Source organism: Pinus tabuliformis, chromosome 1_2, assembly GCF_031772625.1.
Source record: "Pinus tabuliformis cultivar Carrire ecotype Pingquan chromosome 1_2, CPIR1, whole genome shotgun sequence".
NCBI lineage: Eukaryota > Viridiplantae > Streptophyta > Pinopsida > Pinales > Pinaceae > Pinus > Pinus tabuliformis.
This window is the reverse complement of record NC_142298.1, coordinates 263056773-263077424: the sequence shown is the minus strand read 5'-3', so window position 1 is coordinate 263077424 and position 20652 is coordinate 263056773. Positions and strand designations below refer to the sequence as shown.

At 40.3% G+C, this 20652-nt stretch overlaps 2 protein-coding genes across 6 annotated transcripts in view; one reads left to right on the top strand and one right to left on the bottom strand.

Annotated features, from left to right (window-relative positions):
- LOC149205360 (uncharacterized) overlaps positions 1-20652 on the bottom strand; it is a 226766-nt gene that overhangs the window by 194530 nt on the left and 11584 nt on the right. The window lies entirely within an intron of this gene.
- On the top strand, positions 10062-11111 carry LOC149205361 (uncharacterized). Its single transcript, XM_089393446.1, has 2 exons — positions 10062-10175; positions 10307-11111. Exon 2 carries the CDS (start codon positions 10332-10334, stop codon positions 10797-10799), a length of 468 nt encoding a protein of 155 aa, XP_089249572.1. The 5' UTR covers positions 10062-10175; positions 10307-10331; the 3' UTR covers positions 10800-11111.

Below are 20652 nucleotides of genomic sequence, written 5' to 3'. Positions count from 1 at the left end.
CTTGTGTCCTCTTGTCTTGGCTTGTCTTCTGCATATTATATTTATGTTCTATCTGCAGTTTATCGTAATGCTGATGTGATTGCTAACTGTGAAAATTTAAATAAATTGCTCTAGCATAGAACATACCAAAAATTAACAAACCACTAACAGGACGCTACTTCTCAGAGAAAAGTTGAGGAATACCAAGATGCAGAAGGGAGAAGGTGTTACTAATTACCTCACTAGACTTAGATTGGTAAAGGTCAAGTTAGCTACAATGGGAGACAAACCAGATGATGACGAGATGGTGTGTATAGCCTTGAATGGCTTTACGAAGCAGTGGGATGTATTTGTCTAAGTGATCAATGGACGAGAACAGTTGCCAGGTTGGGATTGATTATGGAGTGATTTCACCCAAGAAGAGTTGAGACTCAGTCTTGTCAGTGGCAACAGCAATAGAACTCAGAAGAGTGAGGAGCAGCAAGAGAATGAGGCCCTAGTCAGCAAATAAAAGGTGAAGAAGAGGTCCAACAAGGGACCAAACCCAAAGGGTGAGAAGAAGAAGAAGGACCTTTCCAAGGTCAAAGGCTATGACTATCACAAGTTCGACCACCATCTCAGCAATTGCCCGCAATAGAAGAAGAACGAGAAGAAGGGCAAGAAGCAAACAACAGCTTCAGCGAGTGCAGATGAGCTCTCCAACAAGTTGAATCATGAATTCACATTAATCGCTTACCAATCTGGCTCAACTTCACATGGTGTCTAGTATATAGATAGTGGGGTGTCATTTCATATGAGAGGAGTTAGAGAGTACTTCTCCAGCTATAAGGAAGAGGGCATCAGATTTCAGATCCAGATGGAGAATAAGTCCAAGTGCAACCTAGTTGCACGAGGGTTGTTCTATTTCAAAGGGAGAATGGCAAGCCAATTCTGATTCATCATGTGTTGCATGTGCCAAGCTTGGGGATGACCTTTATCTTCGTATCTATCCTTCAGGATAAATGGTACAATGTTCCCTTTAGAGTGACGCGGGTGCTATTGAAGCACAAGGATTGGAGATCTCCTATAGCGATTGGAGTTAGGAATGGTCGGTTTTACAGGTTGCAGATGGACACTCCTAAGGCCCTAGTTAGCAGCAGCAATCCGAGAGATCAGAGGGAGCTATGGCGTAGGAGGATGGGCCATATACATCATGAATCAATTAGATTGCTTTGTGAGACATCGACAAGTGTTCCAAACGTGAGCATGGAGCATGATGATGTTTGTAGAGGATGTGTGTTGGGGAAGTTTGCGAAAGCAACTTTTCCAAGGAGTGACACGAGATCACCAGGGATACTAGACTGAGTGCATTCAAATATATGTGGGCCAATTCCTATGAAGTCTCTCAGGGGATATGAGTACTTCGCTACTTTCATAGATGATTTCTCCAGGGAAACCCGAATATACTTCCCAAAGACCAAGGATGAGGTCTTTAGTTGCTTCCAGGAGTTCAAGGCTCTAGTGGAGAATGAGACAAGCAAGAAGATCAAGGTTCTTCGGCCAAATAATGGAGGTGAGTACACTAGTAAGGAGTTCCAGGAGTTTTGTACCAGGGCAGGAATCAGGAGAGAGTGGACGGTTCCTTACAACCCACAACAAAATGGGGTTGTTGAGAGGAAGAACCGCTCTATTTTGGAGGCAATGAGAGTGAGGCTGAATAACCAGGATCTGCCATGCTATTTATGGGTAGAGGCATGCAGTACAACAATTTACATATAGAACAAGGTCCCACATAGAGCGCTAAGCAAGATGATGCCAAAGGAGGCATTCACAGGGAAGAGGCTAGATGTTCAAAATATTAGGCAACCTAGCGTATTGTCATATTCCAAGAGACACACATTCGAAGCTAGATCAGACTGCAAAGAGGGGATACTTCGTTGGGTACAACGAAACCTTTGAGGCATATCGGATATTCATTCTAGGGGTCAGGAGGATTATAGTCAAACAAGATGTCAAGTTCCTAGAGGACAAGGCATACAAGAGGTCTAGAGATTTGCCAGCAATTGATGATCACAGTGAGCGGCCAGCAGAAGCTCCTAGAGTTAAGAAGCAGGATCAGAGGCAGCAGAGTACGAGTATAGTGACTAGTACGAGCACTAGCTCAGGTGTAAGTGTTCCTAAAAGTTCGTTGAGTAGGGACCAACAAATGCAGTGGATCAGGGAGATGCATCAAGAGGATATAGAGGTGGATATTTCTAACTCCATTGTTGGCAAGAGAAATAGTGAGGTTCAAAGACACTAAGGGACACTCAGGAGTTTGTGGGGACTCCTAGGACGGGCAAGGGAGAGTAGAGACAACCAGAGAGATACACTGGCTACATGGCATTAGTCAGTTTGCTAGTTGATAGCGATCCTTCCAGCTATCAGGAGGCCGCACAGCAACAGGCGTGGTAGGATGCGATGGTTGAGGAGTATACTGTGAAAATTTCTTAATCTAACACATCAGAAACCCCTATTGCAATGTCTGGTTTACTATCTCTTATTTGTTCTTTACATTAACAAGTTATTTAAATGCATAAATATCGAAGTAAACGCAAATGCAACCTTCACAGATATACAAATCATGCACTGAAATAAACAGAAACAATAACACAAGGGACACCGTTATTTTTGGACAATCGTCCCCCAAAAAACCCAATTCGGGAAAATCGGTGCAGCATATATGAGGGTTTTATTATTAAGTAGATTTCTAAATACTAGGGTGCCAGAAATGGCTCACCCTTCAAAGAATATCCTTGGCAGTAGTACCTCTATCCGGAGACAGATATTCCGCCAAATTAGCAACCAAATGAACAATCCCACAGTGACTCTGGTTGTTCCTTGTGCTGGATAGCGAAAGCTGCTCCAAGCACTCCTCTAGAACTACGTCACCCTTCAGGAACTGCGTCACCCTTCCTCGGCTCTACGTCAGCTGATCAGCTCCCAGTCTGCCCCACAAATACTCCCAGCGCTGCCTCTGAAGCCCTCTTTAGCTTTTGTGTCAGCCTCTACGGCTTCTGCGTCAGCCTCTACGGCTTCTGCGTCAACCTCTACAGCTTCTGCGTCAGCCTCTACAGCCCTCTACGTCCTCTATGCTAGCCTCCCTAGCCTCTGCGTCAGCCCTCCTAGGCTCTATGCTACCTGTTCCGGCACTTTACTGCCTCTCTGATATGTATTCTTCAGCCTTGGATCGAAATCCCTTGCTGAACTGCCCCTCACTGCAACTGATTTCTAACTCGATTTCCTCAGCAAACCCAGCCCCAGAAAATCGAATTCTTGATCTCTCTTGGTGTATCTCCAACTGACCCTCAAGCCTCCTCTTATACTTTTCTTGTTGACGAATCAACGGCCGAGATTAAGTCCCTAATCAATGGCTAAGATTAGAATTGGCTTGATCCTCGTCACTTAGAACTTTCTCGCCCATTTTATATTAATACACATTAATATTTTTATTTTCCTAAGTTTAAACTTAGGGACCCATTAAAAATATTAATTATTTTAATATCTCTTCATCAGTGTGGAATTTCTCCAAACTATTTATGGGTCTTGGAGATCTCATGTGCCTTAGCCTCTCCACCAAATTTCATGGCTACAGCACATCCGATGCTACCAAAAATCAGCATATACCTCGATCATGGAGAATGATGTGTGGGAGTTTGTACCAAGATCGACATACAGGGCAGTGGTTGGATCACATTGGATCTTCTATTTCAAGCATGACGCAAATAGCAGCATCGAAAAATACAAGGCAAGGTTCATGGCCAAGGGGTTCTCTCAGAAGGACGAAATAGATTACGAGGAGACATTCGCTCCTACGAACAGGTATTCTTCTATCAGGGACATAATCTCATTAGCAACACAAATGGGATGGTTGATTCATCAGATGGATGTCAAGACAACGTTCCTAATTGGTGAGTTGGAAGAGGAAGTATACATTGAACAACTGGAGGGCTTTGTAGCACACAGCAGAGAAACCCACGTGTGCAGATTGAAGAGAGCTTTGTACAGGCTCAAGCAAGCTCCTAGGGCGTGGTATGAGCACATTAACATGTACTTGCAAGGCATGGGCTTCATGAAGAGTGAGGCGAACGCGAACTTCTACTACTTGGTGGTGGGAGGTGAGGTTCTCATTCTTGTCTTGAATGTGGATGACTTATTTCTAATAGGTTCATTGTGGTTCATAGAGGAGTGCAAATGGGATCTTGCAGCTAAGTTTGAGACGAAAGACTTGGATCTTATGCACTGTTTTCTAAGCATGAAGGTGTGACAGACAGATAAGGAGATTTTCCTTGGGCAAGGGAAACATTGCATCAAGATCTTGAGGAGATTCAAGAGGGAGGACTGCACAACCATGTCTACACCCATGATCACAAATTGGAGGAAGACAGACCCATCCAAGGAAAAAGATGTAGACCCCACCTTGTACAGGCAGTTGGTAGGCTCTCTCATGTATTTGGTCAACACCAGGCCAGATATCCTATGTAGTAAACTCTCTCAGCCAGTTCATGGTGGAACCAAAGAGCATGATTGCACAGCAACTAAACAGGTGTTGAGATATTTGTATGGCACTATTGAGTATGGGATCGGGTATGCTCGAGGTGATGGTGTCAGGTTGGTTAGATATATTGATGCAGATTGGGTAGGTAACACAGTGGATCGAAAAAGCACTTCAAGGTGTTGCTTCAGCATTGGATTAGGAGTTGTTTCTTGGTACAACAAGAAGCAGAGGTCCGTGGCACTGAGTTCTACAAAGGCAAAGTACATAGCAGCGAGCATGGCTACGTGCGAGGCTATACGGCTTCAAAAGTTGCTAGTAGCCTTAATTAGTCAAAGGGTTGAGATGACAATGATACACTGCGACAATCAGAGTTTAATATAGTCATTTAATATAGTCGTTACTTAATAATATTTGTTTTTAATATATTAATAAATTAATATCATAATTTAAATATTATTGTTCAAATATAGTTGTTACTTGAAATTATGGTCTCTACATTGCTCTCTATTTAAGCCTTTGCCATGGTCTGCCTCTTCATCTGGTCCTGATGATGAACCACACTGGTTGGTTCGAAACGCGTCAGCCAAAAATTTCTCTTATGTGATTTCTATCGAAAGACTTTTCTTAATTCATTATGGATCACAGAAGCCTGAATTCAGAAATTTCATTAGGCTGTCAGAGAATCAGGTGTTTCACGACAAGTCCAAGCATATAGACATCAGATACCACTTCATTAGAGATTGTGTGCAAGGCAGGATTGTTCAGCTACAGTATATACCCACAGATGAGGAGTTAGTAGATATACTAGCAAAGGCAATGGGGAAGGCGAGATTCATTTTCTCCAGAGACGAGATGAGTGTTATGCAAAACACCTTCCTCGCTAAGGGGAATGTTAATTATGTATCTCGGACAGGTGTTCTAGTCTCAGATTGTGTCTATGAGGCTAAGGAACACAATGGATTAATTTTCTCCAATGCCCAGAAAAAGTTTATAAGGAAATTACCTTAATTAGAATTAATTAGTCAGTTTATTAATTTTCCTTAAGTCTAACTTAGGGAAATGGCTTAATTAATCGAGATTAATTGAGGTAAATCAATTTTCCTCTAGTGACTTCTAGAAAAGTCATTTGATGGGGTCAAGATGATCTTAGCCATCGATTGAGATTAGATCATGGTCATTGATTGCTCAACGAGAGATTATAAGAGGAAATCGATGGGCACTTGGAGAACACATAAGATAGATCAGAGACATGGATTTGCAGTGATAGCAAGGGTGCAGTGATAGCGTGAGGGCACCAGCAGATCGAGATTAGCAATGATTGAAGACGGGATCGTCGGAGGAAATTCTTCATAGCGATTTCAAGAGTTTGTAGGAGATCGATTTTATGTCAAATCGACTTGCAGAATTGACAGAAATAATTTTCCGAAGGTTTGTTAATTTACGGCAACTAGTTGTAATTTTTCAATCACAGAATTTTGCTGAAGGATAATAAAAATACTCATCTGCAGAACTAGTTTTCTCCACACTAGGGTTTTTCCAGGGACATTTGTCTAAAAATATTGGTGTTCATTATTTGTGTGTGTGCAATATTTTTCTCAGTTCCTGTGGTTTATTTATTTTCTGTGAAGATGTAGTAGAGTTTCATTCAGTGTTTGGCGCAAAGAAATCGCAGAAGACAAATAATCAATTGATAGGAGAATAATAACATGTGAACTGCAACAGTATTAATATTTCACATTGATAAAACACATCCTTATGAGAGCAGTTGAGGATCGCGCGCAGCCCTAGCTGCTACTGCAGCTCCTAGCGCGAAGCAGCATTCACTACGCCTCAGTGGCCCTTGTTGTTGAGGTCAGAACGGCAAGAAGAGGAAGGCGAGATCGCAGCTGCAGCATTCGGCAGGCAGCTACTACCCCAGATCGTATTGGCCCTCAGTGGCCTTCTGCTGCTGAGGTTTGAGCAATATGGATCCAACGGAAGATGAAGATCATCATCACACAGATCACTAGCAAGAATCAGAAGTAACAGAAAAATCTTTTGCTTCCCTCATCTCTGCAATGGGTCCAACAAAGAACAGACCGTCAGTTTCAAATTTTGTTAAAAGAATGGAAGAAATACCATAAATATCTCTCCCCCTAGCACTCCCAAGAAAAGCAGCACTCTCCCTGGCAGAACGAGGATTAGTAGAGCAGTATACTGGGTTGTGGCCATCACCCAAGACTGTGCAAAAGTGGATAGAAAGAAACTAGGCTACATCAATATCTAGGAAGATCTCAATCAGATTCTGTGGTAGAGGTTACTACACCTTCCACTTCGAAACCAAAGAGGACCGTGATCTGATATTCAGGAACGGTCCATATTTTATGGATACAAGGGGACTATATTTGAACAGATGGACACCGGACTTTGATCCAGAAATGGATGTCCCAAATGTTGTTCCAGTATGGGTAAGATTGTCGCATCTTCCCCTCCACTGCTGGGGAGATGATTCAGTTAAAGCTATAGGAAACGCAGTTGGGAAATACATAGATAGATGTGAGCCTAAAGAAAACATGCATGCATGCGCCCGAATCTGCATGGAAGTGGATCTAGGGAAAGGTCTCCCAGAAGCTATCAAAATAAAAGTGGATCAGTGGACGCACATACAACAACTGGACTATGAGCAAATCCCCTTCAAATGCAAGGTATGTCATGAATACGGTCATTTTACAAATAGATGTACAAAAAATAAAGAAAATGAAAGTGAAAAGATTGAGAATCCAGAAAATAAATGGGAACAGGTCAAATGAAAGAAGATAGCCAACAAACAACCAGCTCAGCACTCCTCTTAGCCCACACAATCTGTTGAAGCTCACTCCCTCTCGCCAAAAGTAAATTTAGCTAGCCATAAACCCTTTGATCCACTGCTCCCATCAGATCCCCCATCCCCTGGAGCCACATCTAGATCTAGAACCCTGCGCTCCCCAATCCCCCAGCGGTCCCCCCTCTTCCCCAAAGATTCAATTCACCTCTCTCCCCCTCCCTTAGTAGGCAGGATATTAACCAGTGTTGCACACATCGCGATAAAATCGCGATAAAATCGGAAAATCACGATTTTTTAAATTTGCCGATTCAAAGCGCGATTTTTATCGAAAAAATCGCCCATTTTTTTTATAGCGATTTTTTCGATAAAATCGCGATTTTTTCGGTTAAAATCGCGGGGGGCGCGGGCAGCGGGGTTTTATATGGAAAAAACGATTTTTTTTTTATTCATTCAGCAGTCCGCCGCGGAGGAGAAGGAGAAGAAGGGAGGGAGAGGGTTGCCGTCGGTTGTGGGAGCGAATCGAAGCGATTTTAGGAGGAATCCAAGCCAAGATCGCCAATTTGTCCATAAACCAGGTATGTAGATTAATTTTTTTTTGTTTTGGTTCAATAAAAACTTTGTTTTTCATTGTTTTTAAAGAATTTTTGGAAATTTTTCATTGATTTGGGATGGGTTATTTGTTATGACTATGAGAACCAATTTTTGATTTTTATTTTCTCATTTTCTTTAAACATTGTTTATTTTTTTTTATTTTTCATTGTTTTTTGGCATTTGGTTGGGTGACTTGGGTTTAGAAATTGGGATTTTGGAAATAATTAGCTTGTAATTTTGCAAATGCTAAATTGTAATTTGTATTTACTATTATCATTTATGTAATCCTAAATTCCTATTTCCTAATCCTTATTTTTCCATAGGTTTGCAAATTCAAAATTCAAAAACAAACATGCCAAGGAAATTGGATCCTTTCTGGGAATATGGTGACCCTAAAACTCCGAATGATAGACAAAACTTGTATTGCAAGTTGTGTGGAAAGGAAATATTCGGGGGGGTGTACAGGTTGAAGTTCCACCTTGCACAAATCCCTGGACGTGATGTGGGGCCCTGTCTAAAGACAAATGCTGAAATTATCCAAAAAGCCATGAGAGCATTGGGAGAATTAGAGCACACTAGAGACGCCAAAGAAGAACTCAAAAGGCAACTAAAAAGGTCAGTTGAAGGAAGTGGGCCAAGTGGCACAGGTTCTACTGCAGCGTCAGTCAATCCGTTTGCTGCATCATCATATTTTGTTCCTCGAACCACACCTGGTTCACAACCAACTATCGGTTCAATGATGAAAAGAACTGAAAAAGAAAAAGCTGACAAGTTGATGACAAAATTTCTCCTCTGGAGTGATATTCCTTTCAGCATTATAAGGAATAATCCATTTTTCCAACCTACTCTTGATGCTGTTGCCAGTGTTGGCCCGGGGTACAAACTCCCTTCTCTTCATGATTTCAGAGGCCGGCTTCTTCAAGATGAAAAGCGTGACTGCACCCAAAGATTGGAGGATTTTAGGGCATCATGGGCACAAACAGGATGCACTGTTATGTCAGATGGTTGGACTGACCAAAAGGGGAGAACCCTTATAAACTTCTTGGTTAGTTGTCCCTTGGGGACTATGTTTATCAAATCTGTTGATGCAACTCATCAAATCAAAGATGCAAAAAATTTATGTGATTTGCTGGATGTGTTTATTTTGGAGGTGGGTGCAGAAAATGTTGTCCAAGTCATAACGGACAACGCTGCAAATTATGTTGCTGCTGGTAGAATGCTTATGGACAGGCATCCTACTTTATTTTGGACACCTTGTGCTGCCCATTGTATTGATTTGATGTTAGAGGACATAGGGAAAATTCCCTTTGTCAAAGAGGCTGTTGACTCATCAAAAACCATCACAAAATTTATTTACAATCACACATCTGTGCTTAGCTTGATGAGAAAATGCACCAACAACAAAGAGTTGGTGCGCCCCGCCATTACACGGTTTGCGACGAGTTTCATATCTCTTCAATCCCTCTTGAATTCTATGTGGGATTTGAAGAGAATGTTTGTTTCAGAGGAGTGGCGTTCTTCGCCAATGAGCCGCAAACCAGAAGGAGAGGCCGTCTGCAGACTTGTTTCATACCAAGAAGACTTCTGGGCGGGAGTGCAGGAGGTGTGCGCTGTCACTGAACCTTTGGTAAAGGTTCTTCGGTTGGTAGATGGTGAGAAGCCCGCAATGGGCTATTTGTATGAAGCCATGGACAGGGCCAAAGAAGCCATTCGGTCCTACTATGATGACAAGGGAGATGATGGGTTCCAGAGACAACTCCTTCTATGGAAGGTCATTGATGAGCGATGGAACAACACACTCCATCGTCCCATTCATGCTGCTGGGCTTTTCCTGAACCCTGCATTTTCTTATGCATGTGGGTTTAATTTTGATGTTGAGGTCGTGGAAGGATTATTAACCTGTGTCCAGAAGATGGTGAGATCTTCAGAAGAACGTATGGAGATCTCTAGACAAATTGAGCAATATAAGTTGTCAGGTGGCTTATTTGGCTTTGATATGGCTGTCATTGATAGGACGGTTAAAATGCCAGGTATTTTTTAGTTTGTAGTATGTACTTTGTAACTTTGTTTCAAATTTCATTGTTTCTTCAAATTCCATTTTTTTCTTATGTTTATTTAAAATTTTATTTGTAATTTTGTTGTAGACGCATGGTGGAAGGTGTATGGTGGCAGAGTACCCCTTTTGCAAAATCTTGCCATACGCATCCTCAGCCAAACATGCAGCTCCTCGGGATGTGAGCGCAATTGGAGTGTATTTGAAAAAATACACAACAAGAAGCGCAATAGGTTAACACTTAAACATTTAAAATATTGCAAATTTCCAAATAAATTTTTGAATTCATTAAAGTTTTAAACAATATTTTTTTTATAATATTAATTATTAATTATTAATTTATTATTTCATGAACTTTGTACAGGTTGGAGTCCCATAGACTTAATGACATGGTCTATGTCTACTACAATCTTCGATTGTGGGTGAAACAACTAGAGAAGACACCTGATACGGAAGCCATCTCATTGGATGGGATTGACACCACTGCTGAATGGAGGGTTGAGACCGAGAGGCCTCTCATGGATCCCACTGAGGATTGGTTAGTGCAGGATGAGGGGGAGGAGGAGGGGGAGGAGGAGGAGGAGGAGCAGGAGCAGGAGCAGGAGGAGGAGGAGTTGGAGGAGCAGGAGGAGGAGGTGACACCGCCTACCCGGGCTACCCGGGCTACCACTACCACCAGTAGAGGACGTGGTCTCCGTCCACCTCAGCCTCCTATAGCTGCTACTACTAGTTCTTCAGCTTCTAGAGCACGTCAGACTCCACTGCCATTTCCACCACCACAGGCACCAGCTTCTACATCTAGAGGGAAAGAGAAAGTTGTGCCATTTTCTCGCAAGAGGGGCAGAGGAAATCAATAGGATTAGACTTTCATTTTATTGTATATGACATTATGACATGATGAGATACATTATCATATTTTTTGTTGATATTTTGAGGCTGAGTTGGACTTGGGACTCAGGACTTACTATTCAGGACATGATTCAATGTTATGTGTGATTTTAGCGCTAGAAATGATATTAAACATCTTATATATTAGTTTTTTTATCATATTTATGTGTCAATGTATTTATTTTATGTTGTAGATGGTTTAGATATTAAAAAAATTGAAAAAAATTGAAAAAAAATGAATATTTTTGTGCCAAACGATTTTTTCCCGCTTTTTTCCGATTTTTTCCCGATTTTAACGATTTTTTCCGCTTTTTTCCCGGCGCCGATTAAATCCCGATCGCGATGTGTGCAACACTGATATTAACCAGAAAACAAGCTAAAGAAGCATTCCCAAATGCAGAAAAACAAAAAAAAAGTTGGAAGAAAGACAAATAAAGAAATAAGGGATGAAGCAGCAGCAAAAGAAATGGCCCTAGGAACACAACAACCCATGGATACTTATCTAGGGAAAAGTACAAGAAATATGGAGAAAAGCCAGCATAAGGGGAAAGGAGCCATGCACCACCCAACAAGTAAATAATGATAATAGTCTCCTGGAACTGCAGAGGAATGGGGACACCTTTTAAGGAAAATGCAACAAGAGACATTTTGACAAAAGAGAACCCAGATATCCTTATGATCCAGGAGACAAAAGTAAACAACCAAGAATTGGAAAATCTTAAAAAAAAGTTCAAGGAATATGAAGGGGAAGCAATCCAGGAAACTAGAGCATCAGGAGGCATATGCACAATCTGGAAAAAAGGAAGGTGGGAATTAATGGGGAAAAAACAGGGCGGCACTGGATTTTAGCGGATCTTAGGAGGATCAACACAAAAGAGAAATACAAGGTGATAAATATATATGCCCCCAGCCACTATAAGGAGAAAGAACAATGTTGGGCAACAATTAAGGAAGTCTTACAAGAAACACAAGCTGGAAAAATAATTTTAGAAGGAGATTTAAATCTGGTTAGAAGCACAGAGAAAAAGTTTGGAGGAAATTATCAAGCCGATCCATCCAGAAACTCTTTAGAAGAAATAATGGAACAGTATAGCCTTTTGGATATTCCTCCAAATAATGGAAAATATACCTGGAATAACAAGAGAGTGGGTAAAAGTAACATAAAAGAAAGACTGGACAGAATTCTGATCCAAGAAAACATAGCAGCAATGTACAGCTCTATCAAATCCAAAATCATTCACACCACAGCTTCTGATCATAAGCCAGTTGTAATAACAATGGGCAAAATGGAAAACCAAGGCCCACTCCCATTCAGGTACAGCTCAATCTGGGACAGCAGCACAGAAATCAGCGAATTAGTTAAAGCAGCATGGGCACCAAGAATATCAGGCTCACCACAGTACATATGGGAGACAAAATTAAAAAATGTAAGAACCAAGCTAAAGGAATGGGCAAGGTTAAATGAAATTTGAAAGAAAAAAAAGAGCTACAACAGAAAATGGACAGCATGCAGGCTGAAAAAGAATGTAAAGAAGAAAGCAAGCAAGACTACCTAAAAGAGAAAGAAATATTCTGGGAGATATACAGGGAAAACAGGAAAGAGGAGGAAGAGGCCAGACTGAAATCTAGAAGCCTCTGGCTCAAGGCAGGGGACAAGAATACATCTTTTTTTCACAACAGTATGAAAATCAGAAGAGCTAGAAACCAGATAGAAAAAATACAAGTGGAAAATCAAGAAATCAAAGGAGCGGAAGAAATAAAAAAAGCAACCCACAAGCACTTCAAAAACTTACTGTCAGCAACGGAGGAAACAGCTGAATATGAAGAAATTTTGCAGCATACAAAGAAGAAAATCAAAAAAGAACAAAACAAAGACATGTGCAAGGACCTCACAGAAGAAGAAATTGTGGAGACCATTTGGAGCCTGCATCCGGACAAAGCGCCCAAGCCAGATGTATTCACAATAGCCTTCTACAGAAATCATTGGCATACAATCAGAAAGGATTTCTTAAGAATGGCAAAGAATGTTTTAAAAAAAAATGGGAAGCCACACAAGATCTTCCTATCTTGCTTTGGTTCCAAAGGAAGCAAACCCCTCCACCTTCAATAGGTTCCGGCCCATTTCTCTGTGCAATTCCTCCTACAAGATAATAACAAAAATAGTGGCAAATAGAATAAAGAAAGTGTTGCACTTAATTATCTCAGAAAACCAAGGAGGGTTTGTCCCAAACAGACAAATCATTGACAATGTCATAATAGTTCAGGAAGCTGTCCACTCCAGTATCTTAAAGCAAGAAAAAGGTATGATAATCAAACTAGATATGGCAAACACTTTCGATAGAGTCAACCACCCATATCTAATGGTTGTACTTCAGAAACCGGGCTTCTCAAAAGAAATAATAGAAGTGATACAAGAATGCATATCCACTCCCTGGATCGCCCCCCTCATCAATGGAAGACCCAATGAATTTTTTCAAAGCACAAGAGGCCTCAGGCAAGGCTGCCCTCTATCACCATTTCTCTATATAATAATGGCAGAAACTCTTAGTAGAGCATTGGAAACTCAGAGGAAAGAAAGAACTATCACAGGACTGAGAATAGAAAAAGGAATAAAAACCATAAATCATTCCTTGTTTGCAGATGATACATTGTTGATGGGAGGAGCATCAACAATAATAGCAAGAAGATTCAAAAAAATAATGGATGCATTTCTACAGGTGTCAGGTGGACTTTTGAATAATAAAAAATGCAGGATCTATGGGTGGAACATTCCACCGAGAACTATGCAAATTATTTCCCAAATCATGGAAATCCCAGCACAGGAAAATTGGAATCACTTCCTCTATCTGGGATTACCAATATCAAAAGGGAGCATGAAGACAAAAATATCGACAAAACAAATTGGGAAAATGCAAGATAGGATAAAGAATTGAGCAATGATGTGGTTAAATATGGCTAGAAGAGTGATATTAATTAAGGCTCTCCTTGCTGCATTAGCAATTTATCAATATGCTCTAATCATGGCACCAGCAAGTGCCCACAAGCAGATGGAATTAATTCTAAGAAGTTTTCTATGGCAGGGTGGGAAGCAGGAAAACAAAAAGTTCAGTTTGGTGAGGTGGGAACAAGTAGTGCTACCATATGAACAAGGAGGCATGTCCATTCGGTTGCCTGGGCTCATGAATGTAGCCCTAGGAATGAAAATTGTTTGGAGACTCATAACAGGTAACGAGAGATGGTGGAAAAAAGCCCTCATAAATAAATATCTAAATGGTTCCAAGGAGAAACTGTTGAATGGAAACATCCCAATAAGACAAAGCACCCAAGTATGGAAGCTAGTCAAAAGAGTCATTCCAATAATGAGCAGCCACATTTCCAAAACTCCAGGGAATGGACAAAAAATCTTGATTTGGGAAGACAGAATCATGGGAAAAGACCCATTACAGGATCACCCAGAAATGGATGGCATTCAAGAGTGGATGAGAGGGAAAGGCTTTAATACCTTACATTCAATCTCCCTGTGGAATCAGAAGGAATGGAAAAGGCCAGCAATCCCAGCAAACATGGAAGGACAATGGAACAAAATCAAGCAGCATCTAAAGGGGGCAACACCAATTCATCGTGATGAGGAAGACAATTACCTTTGGGACCCAAGTAATGGGCAATATACAGTCAAAACTGGATATAAAATTCTCCAAGATCAAACAAATCAACAAGATTGAGAACCATGGAAAATAGCATGGAAATCTGAAAGTTTACCTAAGATAAAAAAATTTCATTTGGACGCTATTAAAAGGAAAGATCCTGACTGGCAAAAACCTTAAAAAAAGAGGATTCCAAGGGCCATCAAGATGCCCATTATGCCAGCAGGCAGAAGAAACCATTCAACACTTATTTCAAGACTATAAATTCTCAAGAGAACGTTGGGAGCAGCCCCTGGACCCGCTGGAAGTAAATATAGACTATGGTAAACCATTGCTGGAATTTCTCAAAATTCTAGAGAAAGCCTACCCATATGCAACAAAGAAGAAAGTCACAATTATAAGAATCTGGAAATGCATTCCAACAGTCCTATGCTGGAAAATTTGGCTGACTCGGAACAAGTGCATCTTTAAAAACCAAAATCCTAGAGTTGGAAAAACATTATCAAAAACATGGGGATTAACTTCAGGAATATTGAATGAAAAAGGAATTGCTGAAACGGATTATAGTATCCTTCAACAAGAAGAAAGAGAATGGCTCAGCAAAGCCATAATAGACAACAATGGTAAAAAGGGACAGAGAAAAGAAAGCTCAGGGAAAAACTGGAAACTGAGAATGACTGAAGAAGAAATTGAAAGTTGGAAAAGACTACAAAATAGATATTGTTTGCAATTTGATGGAGCCTCCAAGAATAATCCTAGAAAGGCAGGAGCAGGTGGGATAATTTTTTATCCAAGTGGGAAAAAAATTGTCACATATGAATGAGAATTGCAACAAATTTCAAATAATAAGGCCGAAGCTTATAGCTTGTTCATGGGGACAAAAATAATTAAAAAAGAGGAATCCAAAATCCAGTAATCCTAGGAGATTTAGCCATCATAATTGACGCAATGATCCGAACCAAAAGTCCAAGCAACGAGTTTATGAGTAGAATTATCAAAAGTATAAGGAATTTAGAAGACTCTGGAAGTGTAACTTTCAGACATATACGGAGGCTTCACAATGAGCAAGCGAATCTCCATGCAAATCAAGTAGTGGAGATGAATGAAGGAAGAGTCTGGGAGAAAAATGAAGAATACCATCACTCTGTGCCATAACATCAAAATGAATTTGAAAAGATTAAAGTACTGGGAAAAAAAGGGACAAAGCAAGATAAATCATGGAGAAAATAAAAACAAAAAACACAGAAAATCAAAAAACACGCAACCCAAAGAAATCTCAAAAAATCATGGATAGGCAGAGGAAAAAGCAAGGAAAAAAGGATATGCAAATGTTCATTATTAGAAAATGCAATCTAAGTCACAAGGTTCATGAGCAAGCAAAGCACAGCTCAGAAGAAAATCGAGCCAGAGAAGGAAAAAGCATGGGGGGATCATTTCAGCTATAAGTTCGGAGGCAAGCCTTCAGCACACAAGCATCACAGTTCTAAAAAAGAGCGGATAGGAGAGCGAATTGTGATTTGCTGTGAAGTTATTATTTGCCTGAGGCCCGTGACTGGCCATCGACTCTCCATAGCGCTTCCAACCCAGCACTCTCGAAGCCCAGTCACTCTTTGGTCAGCAAGAGCAGCTGCTCTCTGCGCAATTCATATCCCCTTCCTCACGCAGGCTTCCACGCAGTCTATAAGGCGCGCTCAGCTACCATTCCTCCATCTAACCTACTTAACTCTGCCCTCTGTACCTCGTCCACCTGCAATCGCACATCAGCTCGCAGCCTTTTTATCTCCCAGCCCTCTGTTTTTGTTTGACAAGCCTCTGCCCATAATGTCGTGGCTCATCCACTCCTTGCTCCTTTTTTATCAACCTTTGCCTTCCCTCATCCAGCTCTCATCGCAGAGTTTCAATATCCGCTGCATATTACCTTCCCCTCTCCAAAATCGCAGGCCCTCTATCATATTATCTACCTCAGTGGCAATATCCACAGCTACACAAAAAGTTCAAAACAGAGGCCATCAAATCAGAGCAACGAAGGATCAAGGGAGCGCAGGCAGCTACAACAAAGCAAGGGGAAACAACAGTCAAATGGAGTTTAACCCCATTAAGAAGGCAGCCAGGAACGACTCATGCCCAGCATGCAAAGGAAACAAGGTCATGATACATTGGCTGCAGCAGTCTCTCAAAGATCTAAGAAGTGAAATGAGAATGGAGTATAGCTTTCAGAAGCAAAATATGGCAGTGCAACAACATGAGATAAAGGATCTGAAAACCAAGTGCAAGCATCTGGAGGAAGCAATAGAATACTACAAGAGCAACACTATGAGCAGTGAAGGAGAAAACTCAGTGAACAACAACAACATGACTGAAGCAGCCCAAGAATACTCAGTCAACAAGCCATAAACCCAATGAGAATTTATGTTATGTAAATTTGTTTTCTTAGTAGGTCAATACGTCCAGCAGTATCCTAGAATAGTTAAAAGAATCTATGAAGTTTGGAAATTAAGCACAGGAGAAGGGACTGCGCTCTCGTCTCGTTGCTTAGTCTACTATCGCAATATAGCTGAATGTAATAGGAGCTTGCTCTACACCCTTTTTTGGTAATATATCATCTAACCGATCTTGTTATATATATATATATATATATAGATATATATATATATATATTTCACATTGATAACCTATTGGAGTGTGCACGCCTTGTCCTATGTGCCCATAACGCCCCCTTCAAAGGGTTTGCTCACTTATTGAAGAGACACCTCACTTGAGTTGTGTATAAATACACAACTCAAACTCTCATTTGTATCATCTCCTCTTGTGATATTTTGTGTTAATTTGGCAGCTCAAGGACAAATACCCTCATTTGGATATCCTTCCTCATCAAAAGAGGCTCCTCCTAGCCCTTGGAAGAATTTAATTTGGTCAAGGAAAAATATATTTTTAATGTGAAAACCCACAAGTGCACAAAAGTACAGGTTGGCTTTAAAGACAAATTGGGTCTCCTCAAACACCTATAAACACAGAGCATTAGCACCTCATTTGGACACACATCTCACACATTCATTTTTTCTTCTCTTGGAGGTTCATACATCTAAAAAAATGCAGGTCTCTTTCACATGTGCGAGGAGGAAAGAGGAGATTTTGATTGGGCCAAAAATCTGTCTTTGACCAGCACTTTGACCAGCGTTGGCTTTTTTAGATTGGGCATAGTTTGACTTGGCATTTTGGACTGTTTTTGGAGGCCGAATTCTTTGGCACAAAGATCAAAGTTTTCTAGGCAGTTTGGCTGGAGTTGACCATAGGTTTGACCGCAGACTTTGACCACATACTTTCTCTCTCTGTTGACTGAGTTTGACCGTGGATTTTAGGATTGTTTTGACTGATCTTTGACCAGCTTGGAAGGCCACATAGACTGGAAGTTTGACCAAGCCTTTTAGAGGACTATTGACCATTGACTTGTGACTGGTTAGGGCATCTTCGACTGCTGTTGACTTTGACCAGATTTGACTTTTGGGCTCATCACTTGGATTTTTGGATATTGGTTGTTGAAAAGTCAAAGTTGTTGACCTTTGACTCTTGATTGGTGAATTGGATCATCGTATTCTCTTTGCTGAATATTTTATGACAATCTAATAAGAAGAAGAATTTGAAAGGGTTTTCCCCCTTGTGGGATTCTTCCCTGGTCTTTGATCAAATTTGGTCTCTTGTCATTGCTCTTGATGGTCTTCTACTGTTCCTTACATTTACTATTCTATCTACAATTGCTATTGATCATTAGAAGATTAAATTGTTTTGAAAGATTGCTAATCGAAGAATAGAATTGGGCTAAAGATTATAACAGCATAGAAGAGTGGAAAATTAAAATTTTGGATCTCTCTTACAAAGTGTTTTAACTTTTATGGCGAAGGGTGCCTATGTTTTTAACATTTAGTATTCTCTTGTGCTTGGCATTTCTTTCTTCTACGTGTACTTGTATATTTCTTGTGTAGCACACATGTACTTGGGCATTGTTATCACGTGAAAAGGTCCAGTTCCAAGGTAACTAGAAATACTACGCTGTCACCAGATACTACACTTCAGGTTAGTGCTTGCTAACAATAGGGGTTGTCCCTAAATAATTCTGGGAATCAAATTATGATGCAATAAACAGTCAATAACCCTCCAATCAATCATATAGCTCACTGCCCTAAACAAGTTTGTGCACAAAACTGAAAAAACAGTGAGTAAACGATTTAAGGACTGTAAAAATGCATCGAAAATAATGCAATATCTATCCACAATTGAAAGGACTAAATTTAATATAATTATTCTATGAAAAAATATGCCAATAAGCAATCAAACGGCTGTAAACTCTGTTTAACTTTAGATGCAGAAAATGGCAGAGTAACTAATACAGAAAATTAATATGGTGCTGGGCATGCAACCCAATGCATTTATATGACAAAACACACTTATGTAAGTGCCAAAAAAAAATTACAGCGGAAAATTTATGGCTGCTTAATGAATATTTTTTATAATTTTTATGAATGTTTATGCACAGAACCAAGAACATAAAGTTTTTCTCTGTTTATGCAACCAACTGAAATTACAAGAAGCTAATCTTTCAGTAATTTATGTAAAACAGAATGAAAATGACCTAGATGCCTACTTGAATATACCCGGAATGGATGTTATTCAATGTTTGATGTAAAAGTTCATTGTCGATGAAAAACTAAGAGCATAAAATCCAGTAAACCAATGCCTTTTAATGGAGTCCAAGGGATAGTAAGAAGAGAAAATGAATAGGGTAGAAGATAATTCAAAGCCTATCACTCAAACCCTAGTAAAATCAATATTAAAAAAGAGTCAAAACCTAAGAAAATAAGGGCTCCACACATAAAGAACATGTAGTAAGTCACCAATAAAAATCTCCCTTTATGATCAAAAGTTGTGGACTAAACAAAAATATGACAAGTTTGGATGTAAAAGTGTTGTAGTCTTCCTTTCTATGTAAAAGTATTGCTCATGTTGTAAAGGTTGTCATACCTATTTGAAAGCACACTTTCTTATGCCCAAGCATGGGCCCCCATCTTATCACACTTTGGCCATGTCACCCCTTATGTCAGCAAGGTACATAAATTTTTTCACCTACATTTATCACCATTGTAAACCCAAGGTCACATGTCAAAAGCTTTGTAACAACAATGTGAGTCAGTGTATTAGGTGTCTTAGACCTTGTGATGGGCAGCCATGACTTGTCCTCTTGGGTTGTGTCCTTGGTCTCTTTGTCCTCTATAGGACTAGGGGATTCTAGATGGATATTGGGGGGACTCATGGTCTTAGAAAAGCCTTGCTTATGTACGAGTCATCACCAATGTATGGGTCAATCCAACCCATGTTAGGGTGCACCTATGTCTTGCCGCATGATTATGAACCATAGAGTCTATATGTGGCCTTGATCTTGGTGCAGTATTCCTCAAACAATTCTCAACATGGCAATCTCATAAAATCAATAGTTTCATGTTTCTTGAGGCGTTCACATTCCCCAATGCAAGTGGTTGCAGAAGTCAAAAAGTCAACCCCATCCCAAAATGCTCAGCTTGATGAGAAGATACCATGCCATGTTGAAATTTTTCCAAACATTGAAGGCATGATGCAGTTACAGGTGGTAAAAGTTGGTCAAGTGGTGTGTGGGGCTTCCAACTAGTAAAACAAGGGCAGGACTTGTCAGTTTTCAACATGCATTATGTCAAATTTGGTCTACAGAAAAAGAGGAACAAGACCCATGTTTTAGTTTTCCCATGTTCCTTAGCGCATTAGAGATCTACCAATTGGGCATGATGATGTGGCATAGACAATGATGATGTGGCAACATAGGGCATTATTTGGACAAATGAGGCTAGACCCAGGTGAAATCAAGGAAAATATTAGCAAACCCAAGTGGCAAAAGTGCAAAATTCATCAAGACGTTGGAGAACCAAGCAAAGGGGCACCAAGTTGAGTTGTATTAGCCATTATAACCACTTCTACTAGTCGTTTGAGCTCATTGACTCATAGTTGGAGGGTCAAAGTGGAATGTTGGAGGCCTTGTGGACCAAAAATTAGCAAAAGGATAAATTTCTAGTTGTTGGAAAGCTAAAAGGTTCCTTCATCAACCAAATGGAAGTCTTCCTCAAACAAAGTGGGTGGTACTATGGACCAAGTTAAG

What these genes read in the sequence shown, in the direction of transcription:
- LOC149205361 (XM_089393446.1), top strand. Translation starts at nt 10,332, where the DNA reads ATGGTCTATGTCTACTACAATCTTCGATTGTGGGTGAAACAACTAGAG.